The sequence below is a fragment of the Triturus cristatus genome, chromosome 9 (assembly GCF_964204655.1).
Source record: "Triturus cristatus chromosome 9, aTriCri1.1, whole genome shotgun sequence".
In the NCBI taxonomy this organism is placed as follows: domain Eukaryota; kingdom Metazoa; phylum Chordata; class Amphibia; order Caudata; family Salamandridae; genus Triturus; species Triturus cristatus.
Genome location: NC_140592.1, coordinates 346,524,940 through 346,543,403, shown reverse-complemented (window position 1 = coordinate 346,543,403; position 18,464 = coordinate 346,524,940). Strand labels below are relative to the sequence as shown.

General features: G+C 48.2%; 1 protein-coding gene across 2 annotated transcripts in view; it reads left to right on the top strand.

The window, feature by feature from the left end:
- The window catches only part of FANCD2 (FA complementation group D2), a 1,050,809-nt gene that overhangs the window by 715,582 nt on the left and 316,763 nt on the right, over positions 1-18,464 (top strand). For both annotated transcript variants that reach the window (XM_085625116.1, XM_085625117.1), the window contains exon 36: positions 11,378-11,500. In XM_085625116.1, coding sequence (XP_085481242.1) covers positions 11,378-11,500 — 123 coding nt within the window. The remainder of the gene's footprint in view (positions 1-11,377; positions 11,501-18,464) is intronic.

Sequence of the window (18,464 nt, the reverse complement as noted above, 5' to 3'; positions counted from 1 at the left end):
TCTGACAAGTCCGGCAAACTGCGCCAGTACCCAGCCGGCGCGCAGGGGGATGCACACACTCAGCCCCGCACCGCCGACCTGCGTCACCTCCGCACTCTGTGTTCTCTGCCGGTTCCGGGCCGGCCTGTTCTCGCCCAGTATCATATTCTCCTGTCCGTTAGCTTGGGATTAGCGCGGGGAGTATTGTGATTCAACTGGGCAGCCGGGCCCAGAGGTCTGCAAAGTTATACAGCATCCAGGGAGAGCCAGGACCACGAGGACGACCACCCCACCACTAGCGCATTCCAGGGGGTAGCACCGGCAGGAGGATGGGGCGCCGCAGCCACCAAGTCGCCGACCCACAGCCTGCCACGTGATCAATCGCCCAGGGAGGGAGCATTCGTTAAGGACCCACCGGGCAAGGCCTACTCGCATCTCAAAGCTCTGCTGACCAGTGGGGTTCGCGGATGTGGCCTCAATCACTCCAGGCACCACCAAGGGCACTATATGCCAGACCACAGCGGGGAAGATATTGCATTTAAATCATTCAGGGGGACTTTCCAGAAGTCTCAATGCAGGTTGTCATACACAGTCTCTCCCCTTCCTGGGCTCAGTTCTCATGGCCGTACCACTCCCGCCAGGCCTCGCGGTCACCTCTACACCAGCGCTCTGAGCAGGGCAAAGCTGCAGTGTCCCACTTTCCCAGCTCCCAGGCACCGGTGGCAGCCCCGGTCGGGTCGCCGCTCCATCCGCCTATCAGCGGACCGGGTCTCGCCTCCGTACGCGGCGCCCCACACTCCCGGCCCGCCACTCCTTACTTGCTGGCCACTCGGGTGATCGCCGCTACAGCAATGCCATTGCTCCCAGCTGCACCACAAGCCCGGGACCCCGCACAGCAGTCGGGGATCCGGGTCGGTAACTCTCCCGAAGCCGGAGCACAGGCCCTCGCTCTCAGGCACTTTGGGCCGCCCTATTCTGGGGAACTCATGCAAGCCGTCACCGGGGCTCCCAAAATGGCGCTGCCTTCAGATCGTGTCCCGCCGCGATCGCGTCAACTCTGCCCACGATTCAATACAGGTCCAGCGAGGGTCTCACCCGAGGAGGGGTGTTTGCGGCTGCCGTGAAGAGCTCACGGTGCGGATCGCACCAGGGATCAAGGCTGTCCGCGCGCCCACTCGGCTGCCTGCACGGCAGCTCTTCTCCCACCAGGCCCCAGCAATACCGGGGCCGGGAAGGATCCGAACAGTGGTAAAAGTCACCTGTGCCCCAAAACTGGACTCGCCACCGAATCCAGGGCAGCGTCGCGAATCAGCTCACCCGCCGGTAAGCACGGATGGGCGCCAGAATGGGCGATACTACAAAGCTAAGCAGTGGTGGCGCTGGAGGGATAGGGACCCACGTCCTATCTCGCCGCCATCTTGGTCACGCCCCTTAAATATATTTTTAAAGTTTATTTGAAAGCTGGTGAAGAATACCCATTCTGGATGAATGTATCATATAATGTGGTTGATTCAAAGGTGTGGTGTTCACTCTTATTAGATCACCAGAGAATCAGATTGAAATTGGATCTTCATTATTACATAAATGGCCCAATACAAGGTTGCTGGAAATCCATTCAGTGGTGTTTAAGATACATTGCCATCCATCGAAGGAACCATCGTAATACTCTTAAATGTTGTGGTAGTTCTCTGAACTGGTTGTCCTTTTCTTGAATTGTTCTGTCCATTGCACAGTCAGCAAATCATTCCTGTTTCCACAAAATAACTGTTCTTTGTGCACAGTGTGAAACATATTAAAGTTCACAAATAGTCTTTTTCATGATTTGAAGTATGTTAAGACCTCAATGAAGAGGGCAGTGGATATATTGTGCAGAAATGTCAGCACTGTGTGGCTAAAAGAACTATTTAGATAATTTACTTTATTGCTCTATTCATCTATACAATTGCCTTCCCAATTTATTTTATTTATTTATTTATAAATTTATACCGCGCTAGAATCGACTCTTGCATAAGAGTATCTCTGCGCACAGAAAGACAGAAGAAGAGAGGTTGGCAGCTACAGGTGACGGGAGAAAAAAAGAAGGCACACCACAAATACAGCGAGTTTCCAGCTAACGTAGTGAAAAATTACTAAAATAAAAACGTTTTGAGTTTTTTTCGAAAACTCAAGAATTCGGAACATTGCCTTAACTCATAAGGAAGATTGTTCCATAGGGTCTGGCCTGCCACAGATAGAGCTTTCCCCCCTTGTCTACTCTTCTTAATGGTCGGTACTTTAAGGTGAAGTTTACTGCTGGATCTGAGGAATCGAGTAGGAATGTAAGGAATGAATTTATCTTTCCAACAAGGAGGACCAGTGCCATATATGGTTCTATGGATAAGACAGCATGTCTTAAACCTGATCCTTTTATAGACTGGGAGCCAATGTAGTTTGTCGAGAAGAGGTTTAGAAGGAGTTCTTGGGGGGGCATTCATCACCAGTCTTGCCGCAGTGTTTTGTATTACTTGGAGTTTAGCTAGGACTCCCTGATTGGCCGATAGCAGGAGTCCGTTGCAATAGTCCAAGCGACTCAGCACTAGAGCCTGAACCAAAGGTTTTCTGATGGAATCAGGCAGTAGTGGAAACACTTTACGTAAGAGCCCAATAGCATGAAAGCATTGGCCAAAGACCCAGTTGCCATGTTGCTTGTAGGTAAGTTCACGGTCAAGACGGACCCCTAGATTTTTTACGACCGTTTTGGGTTCAGGTACTTGTCCCAGTTCACTTGGCCACCACTCTGAAGTCCACAGATTTCTAACCTCCCCAAAGAGCATTACTTCAGTCTTGCTTACGTTGCATTGGAGATAGTTCGCTTTCATCCAATTCGCAACAGCTTTCATGCCGTTTGAGAAGGTCTCCCTCACTTCGTCGGTCAGATGTTTAAAAGGGAATATAAGCTGCGTGTCGTCAGCGTACGAGACAGGTACAAACCCGAATTCTCTCAATATGTTGGCATGGGGTGCCACGTAGATGTTAAACAAAGTAGGGCTTAGACAGGAGCCCTGTGGCACCCCCTTGGTGATATGGGTTTCTGTCGACCTAAATGTGCCCATGCTGACAGTTTGGGTGCGGTCAGACAGGAAACTCTTTAGCCAGGTTAACGCTGTGCTTTCTATTCCAATTGCAGTCAGACGTTTGATTAAGATGTTATGTGATATAGTATCGAACGCCGCCGATAAGTCCAACAGTACCAGGATCGCAGAATACCCTCGATCCTGGTACATGTGAAGGTCATCTGTCACCGACAGCAGAGCAGATTCAGTACTGTGTCGGGGTCTAAAACCGAACTGAGAACTGTCAAGCTTGCCATGTAGTTCTAGGTACTGAGAAACCTGCTTATTGACATGCTTCTCTATGACCTTCCCTAATAAAGGGAGTAGCGAGATAGGCCTCAGATTGGATAAATCAGTCCAGGGAATGGAGGAGTTTTTTCTAATAGGCCTTACCAGTGCTTTTTTCCATTCCTTAGGAACTTGCCCATTGGTCAGAGAGAGGTTGATGAGGCTTTGAATCTGAGGACTCAAGCTTTTTCCTACAATCGGAAACATTCTTGCTGGAATAATATCAGAAGGGCTTCCGCTTTTAATCTGCCCCAGATAACCTTCTGTCTCACTCAAGGAGATAGAGGAAAACGATTGTAGGTTTGTATCTGCTATCTCTTTATCCAATTCTATAGGTGATAGAGTATCATCTATAATGGGTGGCTGAGAGTTTAGGATATTATCGTGAATCTTGTTTATTTTGTCGTTGAAGAACTGTGCTACTTCATTACAGAGTTGTTGTGAAGCCAATTCCAAAGATTCACAAGCTGTTGGTTTCACAAATGATTGTAAAGTTTGGTATAATATTCTAGACGAATTTCCTGCAGCTAGGAGAAGGGCCTGTAAGTGGGATTTCCGGGCACTGCGAATTTCCTTATGATATTTAGAAAGGGCTACCCAAAAATGATTTTTATCCGTATTATCATGGGTTGATCTCCACACCCTTTCTAATTTTCTTACTTGCTGTTTGAGAGCTCTCAGATGTTCTGTAAACCATACCTCTTGTTTCCGAGCTCGGCAGGGTTTATAGGTTTTTATAGGAGCAATCTTGTTTACCACCTGGAGTATCGTCTGATTATAGAGATCTAATGCTATATCAACGTTCTCTCCAAGTGGGGTGGGGTATCCAGCAAAGGATTCTTCAAATGTTTCTGGAGTAATCTTGTGCCATGGTCTACGCCTAATAGGAAGGGCAAGTGCCTGGGTGGAGGCTTTACCCAAGTATGAGGAAGAAAATTTCAAGACAAAATGGTCTGTCCAATTGACCTGGGTAGAGGAATCAAATAGCAGGGTATTAGGTTTATTTGAGAAAATAAGATCCAAGGTATGCCCTGCCAAGTGGGTAGGACCAGTATTTATTAAAATTAGACCCAGCACGGACATATCAGTTAAAAATGATTGTACCTCAACATTGTCCTTGAGGTCACAATGCATTTTAAAATCTCCTAATAGTAAAAACTCATTATCAGGGTCGATATGCCTAGCCAGTACCTCCAGCAACAAGATATTGAAGTTGGTATAGGGTCCAGGGGGACGATAAACCAGTGCCCCTTTATAACCAATATTCTTTGAGAAATTGATTTTGAAAACCAGAATTTCTAAATCTGGATTACTTATTTCTTCTAGGATGTTTATTGATAGATTATTTTTGTACACAATAGCAATGCCTCCTCCAATTTTGGTAGGCCGATCCAGCCTGGCTATTTTATAGCCCTCTGGAATCCCTAATGTGATAGCAGGAACAGAGTGTGGTTTTAACCATGTCTCTGTCAAATAACAGAGTTCAGGCTGCGATGAAGCTATCATATCCCACACTTCACTGTAGTGTTTAGATAATGATCTAATGTTACAGAGGAGTTGACGACTCTTATGCAAATCATCTAGGAAGGTGATCACAGGTGGTACTTCAAGTGGTGTGCTTTGGAAATAATCAGCAGAAGTTTGATATTTACAGTTTTGACATGAGAAGGGACCCTCCAAAATATACCCTTCCTCCCTCATGCAATCCTGAAGTGCCGGCTTACGAATACACAACAGCTCTTCTGCAGAATATTTTACCAGGGGTTTCATACCAGTCGTCAGTTTGGTAGCGTTCATGGCCATATCCTCTAGCCCCTAGCCTCGTCCAGTCGCGGACGGGCGCAGACGGGCTTCTCTTTGGCTTGTCTTAGGCGCGTTCTTAGGCACACCCCTGCGCGCAACCGCTGCGCGCTTGGAGTGACGAGCACCCTTTGTAGTCTTGCGAGGGCGAAGCTAGAGCGCTAACCACCCCTAACCCGGAAGTGACAGGGTCTGCCTGTCCGCCCTCCGCTCAACGGTGATGGCCACCGAGTCGGACCGAGGCGTGCAGGCTGTCAGCTGACCCAGACTTCCTATCGGCACAACAAGTGAGTGGGGGGGTGGATTGACCGCGAGGAGGCGCTGAACTGCCGAAACAGCTTGGGTATTAACCCCTTCGATGCTTGTGACGGAGCGGTTCCGTCATGCGCGACGGTCGCGCTGTGCGCATGACGGAACCTTCAGCACGGCGCGGAAATCCGCGCCGCGCTGAAGGGGTTAAACAAAAGGACCCCATCAAAAGGCAGGTCAACAGGCCGCTCCCGAATATTCTCCGGGAAGATGCCATCCCGCAACCAAGCATGCTGGCGTAGTGCAACAGAACCGGCCATAGCCCGGCCTAAGGAGTCTGAGGTATCCAGGGCCGACCGGATAGTAAATTCTGCCAGATCACGTCCGTCACGGATAAGACGGAGGAGGTCAACACGAGCGCCCTCAGAGGTGGAAGAGAGAAGAGACTCGGCAGAAGTAGCCCGAGCCAAGACACACACCGTATTGAGGGAGTAAAGAGGCGCGCTAGTGGAGGCGAAAATATTACGACCCCACGACTCCAGCCATCTGGACTCCTGGAAGGGAGGAAGCAGCAGTGGAGGCAGAGAAGGAAATGCAGCTTGCAGAACAAGCCCCTGAACGTCCGGATGAACAAACAAGCAGACCGAATCGTTCGGGGCAGGGCGGTGGCGGTGCATGATGGAACGAACCACCGGACGCCGGCCGAGCCCAGGTCCCCAGAAGGGCATAATAAAGGGAGGCTTCGAAAGGCAGAAGCAGCTCTATATTCCCCGAACCGTGGTGGAGAACAACCAACAGGGGGTCGATAGGCTGGGGAGCTGAAGGAAGCTGCATACGCAGAATGCGGGCAGCCATGGAAACAACCCTCATAAACGCCACACCAGCCTCCGTAGCCCTCCGAGGAGGGGGATAGTAACTCATCCGTGCGTGAGGGCTGTAAGCTGAGCCGCCCACTCCAAGGGGATTATCCGGTGAACGGAGGATTAGACCAATGTCCAAAGGGGGGAAACCCCATGGACGAATGAGGGTTCTGAAGGGGCTCGTGAGGAGGCGGAGAATCTGCCAGAGCCACAAAATCAAGGAAGGAAGAGGCAAGGACGGATCCGGCGTCTACGGACGTCGGGGTGATGCCGAACCTCCTCCGGAAGCCTCTGGAGAGGAGTCGATTATCCAGCGTCAAGGCGGCGTCAGGGCGTCCCCGGTCGGCGCCGACTCGGCCTCATCCGGCGCGGACTCGGCCTCGTCCTGGGCCGAATCTGCCTCAACCACAACAGGCACACAGAAATAAAAAGTTGTACTTGGCAGGTTTCAGGTCGTCCTATCCTGGGGTGGTTACCCTTCCTTTCTTTTTAAGCGACTTTCATTCAACGTCCACAAGTTGAACTGTGCGTTTTTTGGCTGAGAGTAAGCCAACTGTGGTGGTGTTCCACAGGTTGTTCCTCTGACTGTGGTTTTCCCTAAGAGGTGTTCCCCTGTTTTCCTTTGGGGGCGTCATATACACCAGGTGGGGTACCTGTCTGCTATTGTGTAGCTCTGCTCCGCGCCAAGTGGGCGTGGAGGTCCCTTTGGGCTCCTCCTGGCATTGTTATCTTGCCGTTAAAACGTTTTTTCGTAATGTGCCTTCTTGCACTGCCTCCTACATGCCACGGGTCTTGCCCTGCTTGCGCCTTGTGTGTCTCTCTCATACTCCTCTTCTAGAGTTTTCTTTCTGTTGCTACTGTTTTCGGTGTGTCTCTACACACTTCTTCCAAGGGTACCACCCTGCTACCGGTGCATTCGGCGGGTCCCTGCTATAGCGCCGCAGCTGTGTGGTTATCCTCCGACTATCTTCACTTCTGCGGGTCTCTATATCCCCACTTTGCGGGGAGCGGTTGGGTGTCTTGTACTCAGGTTTGCCATCGTTCTCCACGGCGGCGTTTTTTTTGCACGTTTTATAGTACTCTTCGATGCCTTTTCATGCTGCTTTGGCAGCAAAGAGTTTCAAGGGTACGATCCCGGGGTGACCCTCCTCTTCTGGATAGTCTGTGTGTTCTTATTCACGGTTCCTATAGGCACCTTCGGTACCTTGTAGCCGATGCCCTTCTGATGTATCTTTTTCCTTCGGGTGTCACCCTTAGTCTGTGTCTGGTGTACTTGCGGGACAGTTCCTCTTCTGAGGGCCGTCCCGGGTGCTGCGCATGCAGCTCTGTCTTTCTTTGGGTACGTTATTCCCCTTGGTCTTCAGTGGCCTTGATGGGCAGTCCCGTACTTTTCTTAGCTACGCCACTTTCTTGTCTCTGTAGCTGTCTGCTACGTGCATGTTCCTCGTTGTCGTCCGCCTCGGCGTACTTCAGTGTGTGGCTGTTCGCCCCTGTCGCTTTCCTGTCACTGGGTATTGCACTGGCGTGTCTTATTTTTTCACGCCTGTACTTTTGGGACGTGACTCAGTTCTTGCCTTTTTCCCTTCGCTTTCTGTCTGCGGCCTGTCAGACCTCCCTTGCGTAGGCCCACCGCGTAGGCTCTGATTATGGCATTCCATGTTGTCCTCTAGATGTAGGTTGGGACCACCTTTGCACACCATTGGGCTCTAGGAGTGGTTCTTCTTCTTCTCCCTTATGTTCTGGGATATAGCTTAGTACAGTTATTCCATCCCGTATTCACACAGGTATGATCTCGCGCCCTTCTGGTCGTTTTATGGTGCCTTTGCCTCCTATTGTCTTTTGCTCTTCCATGCTGCTTGGTCTGCTGATGGGCAACACCGCCACAGCTTTCCCCATGGTCCGTCACTCTGTTGTCGGCTCAGTGCTCTCGGACACTTTATTTGGTTCTGTCGCAGACCCACCTCCCCCCTTGGGGTATGGCTGTGGTATCTATTCTAAGTTAAGGTATCTTCAGCTAGATGTCTCTATCAGATGTACGAGTGACTTACCTTCGGTAACAATGTATCTGGTAGAGACGTTGTCTAGCTGCAGATTCCTTAACGCCCACCCATCCTCCCCGTTCTGCTATTCTTGTAAAGTCATCTCACAGTGGAATGTTATTTTTCCTGTGCTCCACCCTTGTTGGTTGGGACAGTCCTGCGTTATAATGCCAGTCTCCCTGCTGTCTGTCGGCACATTCTTCCCTTGTTACTCGACTTCTGGGGCGGGTCTACGCTTCGCTTGCGGTATAGTCTCTCAGGGTGGTGCTCTGCCTTTACTTTGTGGCTTGTTGGTATACAGTGTCTGACACTGTACTTTACGATGAGGTTGTACATCGCCCTATTTCTTTATTTTACGGATTTTTCCTCCTTCGCACACTGTTCCCCTACTTTCACAGTTTTTTATTGGTGGCTCCGCGTTGTGCCGTGGAAAAGTTTCTCCGAAGAAAACGGACGTCAGCGCGCCGGGAGGTGCTGCAAATTCTTTTTTCCCGGATCCAGTCTGACGCCTGGGGATAATTCTAAGTTAAGGAATCTGCGGCTAGGCAACGTCTCTGCCAGATACATTATTACCGAAGGTAAGTAACTCGTATATTAAGCCTACAAATGTCAATATTACAACTGATTTGTTTTATTTTTCATATGGAGTTAACCTTCAGGGAGATGATATGTGGCTCTTTTTGTCACTATCAAGAAAGTATGCCTTTGTATCAATAAATATATTCAGCTCTCTTTAGATTTAACAATAGCCAGCATCTTGCATGAATAATGATATTTTAGTCTGATCAATTTTTGTTGTCAAACTGTTAAGTATATACTCCCCCTTCTGAAGACCATCCTTTGGAAGAGTCGTTTTTAGGTCTCGCCTACGCAGCGCATGCGCTGCATAGGAAAAAGACCTATAGAAATCGTTTTGGCGTTTCAGCCAAAAACGTGCACGCATTGCTTTCAATGGCAATGCGTGCACGTATGGCGATTACCTTGCGGGAGCGAGCTTTGGCAACATATGTTTGCTCGCTCCCGCAAGGGAAGCGCAAGCCCCCTCCTCTCTCCACTCCCCCTTATGCCTCCTTTCAGCGCGAGGCGCCCGCGCTTGTTCTATGTAGAAGGAGCACTTTAAATGCTTGGGTTCAGTTCTTTCCGATCAACAAATTTACCCGTCTAAGACGCGTGAGCGTCACCTTCCCCTTTTACCCACTTGGTGATTAACCAGAGCCCGTGGCTCCTTTACATCTCGGCCGCCATGACAGAAATGGTCAGTTACGTAAATAACTTCACTGACCCCTCTGGTGGGGCCTCCGTCGATGATTTCGTATAGGGATCAAACATAAAATCCAGCAAAAACTAGAAGGATGGTGATTCAAGGGAGAGGGGCGCGCATAACTGCTCGAGAGGTTGTCTTTTCAGGTTTTTTTTTACCATCCTGGGCTGAGCACACGATGCCGAGAAGCAAGAACCAGGTGAAATATTTCCACGACCGGACTTACTTCGGAGGCATCCTTCAGCACTCGAACGAGCTGCAGCCTGGGGCTCTGCCAGCTGCTGCTGCTCTGCGCCCAGCACTTAAGGACAGGAGCTGGGCGCTGCTGCCTTCCACAGCTACCTGTAAGGACACCTGACTTACACGGGACCCCAGCAGCCCCTGTGAGCCGCCCCCACCTCTGCGTTCATAGAGTGTGCATCCCGGCAGTGCTGTTTGCTGCCCTGTGAGGTGCCCCCGGTATGGACACAGGCAGCCTCACACATCCAACACTGGAAACATTTTGCCATTCACGGCGGTGCCAACAGCTCTAACTTTGGTTGTTTTTCAGCGAGACCACTAGTGGTAATGCTTTACGTAGAACACATACAATCACGGCAGCAATCTGTGTATGCCACCTGTCGGTGATCGGCTTTAAACCCTGTTTTCTCTACGTTTTCGTTGAATTTGCTATTGATAATAACTTTGTACGTACACCATAGCTTTCGTCCCTGTGTCTGAGTCACTATCACACCGGTCTGGTTTTACAGAGCTTTCAATTCCCATGAAGGCTTCTTGTCTCACTACTATCTAAATACTTTAGCTTTGCCTAAGGAGAGCACAATGTGTATAGGCTCAAAAGCACTGCATTAAAGAGATCTCGACTGCAGAAAGAAGGCATGCTCTCAGTGAAGCTTTAAACATATGTTTTCAGTGCCTTCTTGTTGTTGCATTAAAGCAATAAGTGACAATGTAGTTTCCAGGCTAATCGGAGTGTCCTGTTTCACAGCTGTATGTGCATTTCCATATTTTTGTGTAGTTTAGGTGTGTTTTTAGCTTGTGGAGATTCGTTGACTAGTTAGAAAATTGTGCCCTCTTGTCTTAAGTGATCTTGGTGGTTGCTCTTTTAAAACAAGCATTGGCATAGCCAATAGGTCTCGACTTTGGGACCTGATAAGTGTTTAGTTATCCAGCACTATATCCTTGGTGCAACAACATTAACTGTTGCATGGCTAAACACTTATCAGGTCCCAAAGGCAAGACCTATTGGCTATGCCAATGCTTGTTATATTTACACCTTTATTCGCTGTAGTTTCTCTACCAAATAAAGGAATCCTTTTCAATCAAACTTATGGTAGACACAAAACTTTCTTTAGGCCAACATCAGTGCGGATGTTGAAAACTACCCTTTGGTTTCTTAGATATGTCCACCTTGAGTTACACACATTGAAAATGTTCCATGCCCAGCATGGGCCAAACATTTAGTTAACGCAAGTGGAGTACTCCAGATTTTGATTTAGTAATGTCTCATTTAAATTACTTAACCAAGAGAAGAAACAATTGTATAAATTAGCTGGCATTAATAGTGGAGTATAGTAGGAGGGGTTTATGCCACTTAGTATCTTGTTGATTGTGGTATAGAGTTGTGATCGACTTCAAATGTTTTCCAAAATGTGTAATTATCTATCAACTCCTGATGCCAAGTAAGATTCAAGTATCAAAATAAAGTGTAAAAGCTATGTGTTTCTTATAAGTCTAATTTTCATTGTTTAATTTCATGAGAGAGTATTGTTTGTTGTGTTTTATTAATGATCTAATGTTTGATTCCAGCATCTATTTTGAGAATACAAATGATGTTTTAAAAGCAATAGAAGAGATCTCTGGAGTAGGTGTACCAGAACTTGTCAACTCTACTAAAGATGGACATTCTTCTAAATATCCAACCATGACAAGGTAATATAGGAAAACAATAAGATTTTTTTTTTTTTAGTTAATGACTAATTAAACTATATCTTACCATTTTTCCTCACATGTTTCTTATGTCCTCAGTATCTGAGAACCATATTGCCAGTTTCAGTGAACATTGCTGAAATCCATCCTAAACCTTCTAGACTGTTTGTAAAGTGTATGATTTAAAACAAATTAAACTTTTATTTAAGGTTCCACAGTGTACATTCAGCAGTAATTAGACAATAATGTAGTGGCAGGATAAATTGACAGCATTATAAACAGTATATGCAAGAAAGAGCATCATTCTGGCATGCAATGCATCAACTTTATAATGAAAGCATATCATGAGAGGTTTCCTTTTGACAAAGTATCTGACCCCTGTAGGCCCACAGCTTGCAAACCTATACAGAGTGATTCATATCCCACACTGTAATGGCAAGTAATACCGGCATATCAGGGAAATATATTTTTTGTGGCACGATTAAGTGTCTATCCCACTACTTCCAGTAGAACCTCAACTAAGCATGGCGCTGTGGGACGTTTCGGCCTCCACTGTGTCCACCTCCCCCTCTTCCACACGCTCTCCGATGTTTGTGCCATGTAAGTAAGCCTGATATGGCCTTCAGATATCTCTTGGATGGCTGTAGACGGAGTAATTGTGTATAAAACTACAATATGTCATATCGTTGTGGCATTGCTTAATCATTGGAATCAGGCTGCGTACCCATCTCTTCACTATCCTATGCCTTGCCAACTACAACCTTATTGCCACTAGTCTTCTGTCTGTGCCTCACACATCCCTGTCGTACTGGGACGTGTATGTTGATCCCCTATTGGCAGAAAGAAAAGTTTGTTAACCAGCTCATTGGTTTTCATTCTATACATCTCTGGAAGAAGGCTGAGTGGACCTTTCTAGACTTGAACCTGTGACCTGGGGGATCAAACACAATAGGAGGTATTGAATGCCTTATTGTACCTGATACACCGCACCCACCTGCTCATGAGCATAGTTTCCAAAGGCTACTGTTTCCCAGATATTCCTATTCTTTGAATCATCATAAGACTGGAACTTCTTTATATGTGGATGCAAATCACCATGCAAATCTATCATTTTGGCAAGATTCACTAGCAGTAATTTTGCTGTGATCCACAAACTGCTGCAGAGTTACCAGTTGGTAGTTCAGCCATTGTTTATTTCTCCATTTCATCTGCTTAGTAGATTTGGGCAGTGTGTAGCCAAATGTCTCTCTGTAATCAAACTATTAAAAAAATACAGTTTTATCCCAATTCACATTTTGTCATTTTTATTCCTTAACTGTATACAAATCCAGTGGATACGATGTCTGCAGTTGCATAAAGGCAGGGTTCATCGGTGGCGGTGACATAAATTACTTTTTATTTCTGTTTGCTACAGACACGAGGATCCATAGCTCCCTTCATTATGTAAAATATTTGCCCTCACTTTGTTCTTGGATGTTCTCCTCAAAGATTATTCAAAAAACGTTTCCACTGAATATCAGAGCATCTGTCAGAATCCCTTTCAGAGGGCCACGGGCCACTGTGTAAGAATCCCTTTCAGAGGGCCACAGGACTTGCAGGGTCAACTGGGCCCAACTGTGGTGGTTGAAGCCTTTTACTCCTAATGTCCCAGGGCCCGACCTACAAAAGGTGGAGGGGGGCTGCTTACCTCTTAGTGAACACTACTCATAATTCAAAGGGCACACAGTGCAAAGAATAAATCAATGTCCAGTCAAATACTTTCTTTTATATAAACAAAAATAAGTATTTTATTTCTAACTATACACATGCAAAGGTATATGAGATTTAGAAGCAACAACACAATTCCCCTTGAGGTCGGGGATCTAGTAGTTGTCAGGCAGATCCCTGCCCCACCCTCTTCACTGTAATGTGTTTAGGGTTATTCCCCATTCACTGGTGGCCGCATCCAGGAAATGCACACTATTACGCTGTACTGAATAATTCCCCTTTGACTCTTAAGGATTTTAGTCAGAAGTGTCTCTGGTGCTGCAGTACTGTTAGCAGCGAGTCCCCCAAGACCCAGTTATAGTCTTACCAACTTTCGCAGCATGGAGGAGTTCAGCGAAGGAGCTGGTGCTCCCAGAGCAAGCCCCCGTGAGTCCTGCTCAGTTGGGAGGAGGCAGGCAGTTCACGGCCCACGCGGCAGTACCCAGTAGCGCATGCTCTCTCACCTGAGTGGCGCTGCCAGACTTCTCCTCTATTGTGGAGCAGGTTCCCGCTCGCAAAGATGTGGTAAGTTGACTTTAACTGACGGGAGGAGAAAATCATTTCTTAGCTACCAACTTGAATCTGGTGAAGGTTAAGCATCATCCACTGTGTCCTCGACAGCTCTCCGGTTAGTCAGGTGCAGATCGCATACATAGCAGGTCCAACCTGGGGAATGAAGCCTCAGTCTCGCCTTAAAATTCTTTGGCACTTTAGTACAGGCAGCCCCTCATGGCACACAGGGTTGCTATGGTACTTAGAAAAACAAGGCACCGACTTTCTTAGTGCAAGCCCCCAAGCTGAGATGGTCATGGATACCAGCGAAGCAGTGATAACTTTACCGGTGGCTCCTTCTGGCATAAAGGGTCACTGCAGCATGGTGCTTTGGGTTCCCCCAGGCCTGCACAGTGCTTCACTCTAGACTCAGTTTCCAGTGGCCCTCTCGTGACACATTGGGGTCGCAGAGCCGACACGGCACATTGCCAATGACCTGATTGGTGCACAGCCTCACACCTCGGTCAGGAAATCCTTGTTCAGGGCTCCCCACTGGACCTCGCTCCGTCCAACGCTCTCCTGTTTCTCACAGGGCACACTGGTCTTGGCAAGCAGGCAGGCGCCAGTGCCGCAGGCTCCAGGACATGTTGTCTTCATGTTCTGGGTGATGTACTTTCATCCATCGTGGAAACTAGGAGGCTTCTCCCCTTAACCTGACCACAAGCAGGAGTCTTGCAGAGCTTCCCTTTTTCACACAGCCCATCTGTCTGCTTTGCAGATGTCCATGTTTGGGGTCTCAACCTCTCCTTCTTATAGTCCATTTCCTGACACAAAAATGTAATTTAGGGTCTGAGTCTTTGAAGCTTCATGTTGGGGTTTGGCTTCTTTTGAGATGGACACTTGTCCTTCTCCTATTTCTTCATAAGAGCCTGTCTGTCACAGCAGGCAAGACTCCGAAACTGATTGTCACACGACCCAATTCATGGGAATGACCAGACCCAAACTTGGATGTCTGCCACAGTGAAATATGCATCGAAAGCTTATTCCCAAAACCACAGCTCTACTCTTTATTATCTCTTTATGATTCCCTTATAAGCCCCATCTCCCTTCCTGAGATTTGTTCAGGCCCCTCCCTTATTATCTATCACTGAATCAAAGAACAGTCTTTTGAAGTGTAAAGAAAGTCTCTTCCTTTTTCCCTCCATTGCGTGTCCCACCCAGCTCACAGGAATGCATCAATACACAAATCTGTCTGGGGGGATTCCTCTCCTCCTCATGTCTTCACCAGGCAGGTCTTGGCTTCCAAAATTGGAACCCAAGGTCCTCCATGTAATGTACCATTGCAGGCACATTTACTCAGTGTACATTCACAGGACACCTACTGTTCAGCACTAATACCTCTATGCATTCAGCACACACACTGTCTGCTCGTTCTATTTGATAGAGACTTCTAGCTGCAGATACTTTACCTTCTAACTTCCCAAGCGTCCAGCTGGATCTAGAAACTTTTGCGTGAGCAGTACCCCTGCATACCGTTGGGTGGCTCTGTTCCACGCCACGTTATGTTGTCTGCGTCGTTAGCGTCTGTTCTAAATAGGCTCCTCCTAGGCAGACAGATGTCAGTTTCTTTTCACTTTTTCCATGCCAGAAGCGCAGAGCCAGGAAGTGAACTGTTTGTCATTGAAGCTTTTCTGGCTTCACCCAGGATGTGCTATTTAAGACCACATACTCTGCCAGCACACACACACTGACCACGCATACAATGACCATATGCATACTGCACAACACTTCACCCCTCATGTTTTGTACTTCACACAAGCAAACATACTCCCAGCACATTCTTTAATTGCTCACACACTACACAGCACTACATCTCTTATTTTTTTTTTTTTTTTAAATATTTTTATTAATTTTTTCCTCCATCCAGTATAATAAGCTGACAACATGTCGGACAATGACCTCTTGCAAGAGACTCAATCCTCCCAGGATACATCAGGAGAAATCAAACTTAAACATTTCCGCCCTAACACCCCCACCCCAGCACTACATCTCTTATGTAATGTATTCTTCACAGGCGTACATAAACCGAGTACATGCTTTAACCACACGTGCACTGCACAATACTGCTCTGTTCCTGTACTGTACTCTTCCCAAAAAACATACATTCAGCGTAGAGTCACTCATCCCACACTATGCAGCACTCAACATCTACCTGGGGTAGGCCAAGGATGAGTTAAGCACACAGCAGCTGAACTTTTTAAGAAGGTGAGTGAGCATGTAGACCTCAATCCAGTGACACAGGGTAAAAAGGTCCTGTTCACGACTGCATGGTATGCTCTCACCACTGTGCTGCTTAGCTTCTTGGGAAGGCGGTAGCCTTCCACCATGAAGAGGGTAGCGCTTTGGTTGCGCCTCCCGGTCCAACAAGATCGTAATCCATGAGACAGGCTATGTAATGGCGCACCTGCATGAACTGTGTTCACCGATTACAAAAAATCAGCACTATAGTTCCAGACAACAGACCATGGCAGGAGTACACGTTTTCAACCATGCAGAGGACTTCTCCGTCCCAACAATCTGTGTCCACCAATGACATCTAAATATATGATCTGTACCATGTATAAAGCATACATCCTTGCATCCCATCTGTATTGAACATGCATGTGCCGTTGGGGGTTTGCATACATCTGCTTTCTGAGACGAGTGTGTCTTAATACACACGAAAGAGATTGGATAGAACAAGGTTAAAGTTTTTGTAACTGAATTCGCTTAGGAAAAGGAGTCAAAATCCAGCTCTCTTTTTAAAGTGAAATGTGCAACCCCAAAATCGGCAGCTGCTATTGAGGGATCTTCACTGAGATGATCTGTTACTGAAGTAAAGCTTGAAAGCTTCTTAATTAACTACAAAGGAGTCCATGTCATCTTCATAACCTATGTAAACGTCCATCTAAGGTGACGGTGTCCATTCCTGCTGCTGACTCTTTCCTCATTGAAGTTTTTCATAAGTCCCAGGTAGACATTGGTAACAAAATTCTCTGGCAGGCCTGTGAGAGCTGTCAGGCTGAGCATTCTTTTTTCTAGGGGATTCATTCTAGAGGCATCTTCCCCTCTTTCAGATCCAGGCACTGCTCCTGATGCCAACTTCACTAAAGAAGCTTAAGAGGAAGGCTCCAGCAGAGCGTAATCTGTGCTACATTGTGTGTTGTTTGTCATTTATCTTCTTTTTAACCTCCGTTATTCTTATTATTTACTGTTAAACTTCTGTGAATCGGGGATTGTTGTTTCCCCTGGTCTCCCCCTTTCCCGCCACTACTGACCCCTCCCCTCCCCTACCGCCCCGCCTCCCAGTTCCTCGTCCCTCCCCCCTCCCCTACATCATGGTGACCGCTGCGGGGGAGTGCGTGTGAGTCCTCAGACTTCGGTCCAAGGCACACACTCCCCTCGGCAGCTCCGCGGTGCCTTGCTTCGCCCTGAAGCCAGCCAGCCCCTCTCCTTGCAGGGTTCGATTCCACCCTGGTCCTGATTCCTCCAGGTGCATTGGTGATCGTGCTCTATTTCATTTTTCTCCTGGTGTAATTCATGCTCATTGTGTGTGTTATTGTCATTTATCTTATTTTTAACCTCTGTTATTCTCATTATCTACTGTTAAACTTCTGTGAATCGGGGATTGTTGTTTTCCCTGGTCTCCCCTTTTCCTGCCGCCACTGACCCCTCGCCTTTCGCCCGCTCCCGCCTCCCAGCTCCTCACCCCTCCCCTACATCATTGCGACCGCTGTGCGCGCCTTAGACAAGCCCATCTGCGCCTGGACCGCGCCCAGCGCCAGACCCCCTGGCCCCGCGAGCACCATGACGCCAGACGCCGCTACGACGCCTACACCCTCCATGCATTCCACGCCGGCCGATCCCCCATGTGCTTCCAGGCCACCCGAATCTCACCCATGCACCCTTCACCTGCCGAAACTGCAGCTCCACCTGCCAGCGCACACCTGCACGTCCTGCCCGTCCCACCAAAGCGGACCACAACCACCTCAGATGCATACTGCTCAACACCCGCTCCATCCACAGGCATGCCGTCGAACTCTGGGACCTACTCGACTCATCCTTCCCAGAAGACGCTTTCCGGACGGAAACCTGGATGAATGACACATCGGCACCCGACGTTGCCATAGCCATCCCGGATGGCTACAAGATCACCCGCAGGGTCCGCACCAACAGACCGGGAGGAGGAATCGCAATCGTTCACAGAAACACCCTCGGGATCTCGACCAACACAGAGGACAACATCAGCACCGCCGAACACCTGCACTTCCAGATCCACATCGATCCCAAAACCACCCTCAGAGGAACCCTCGTGTACACACCCCCCGGACCCCAGCCACAGTTCATCGACTCCATCACAGACGCCGTTAGCACGCACGCCCTGGTCTCCACAGACTACTTCCTCCTCGGAGACCTGAACTTCCACCTCGAGAACACCAACGACGGCAACTCCACCACACTACTGGACAACCTCGGCCTCAAACAGCTTGTCACGACACCCACCCACTCCGCCGGACACACGCTCAACCCCATTTTCTCCGCCAGCAGCCACGTCTCGATCAGCCACACCACCGAACTCCACTGGACCGACCACTGCTGCATCCACTTCTCCTTCAAGACAACCACCGCACACAACCACCAGCAAAGAATCCCCCACCGCAGCTGGACGAAGGTCACCAAAGACCAGCTC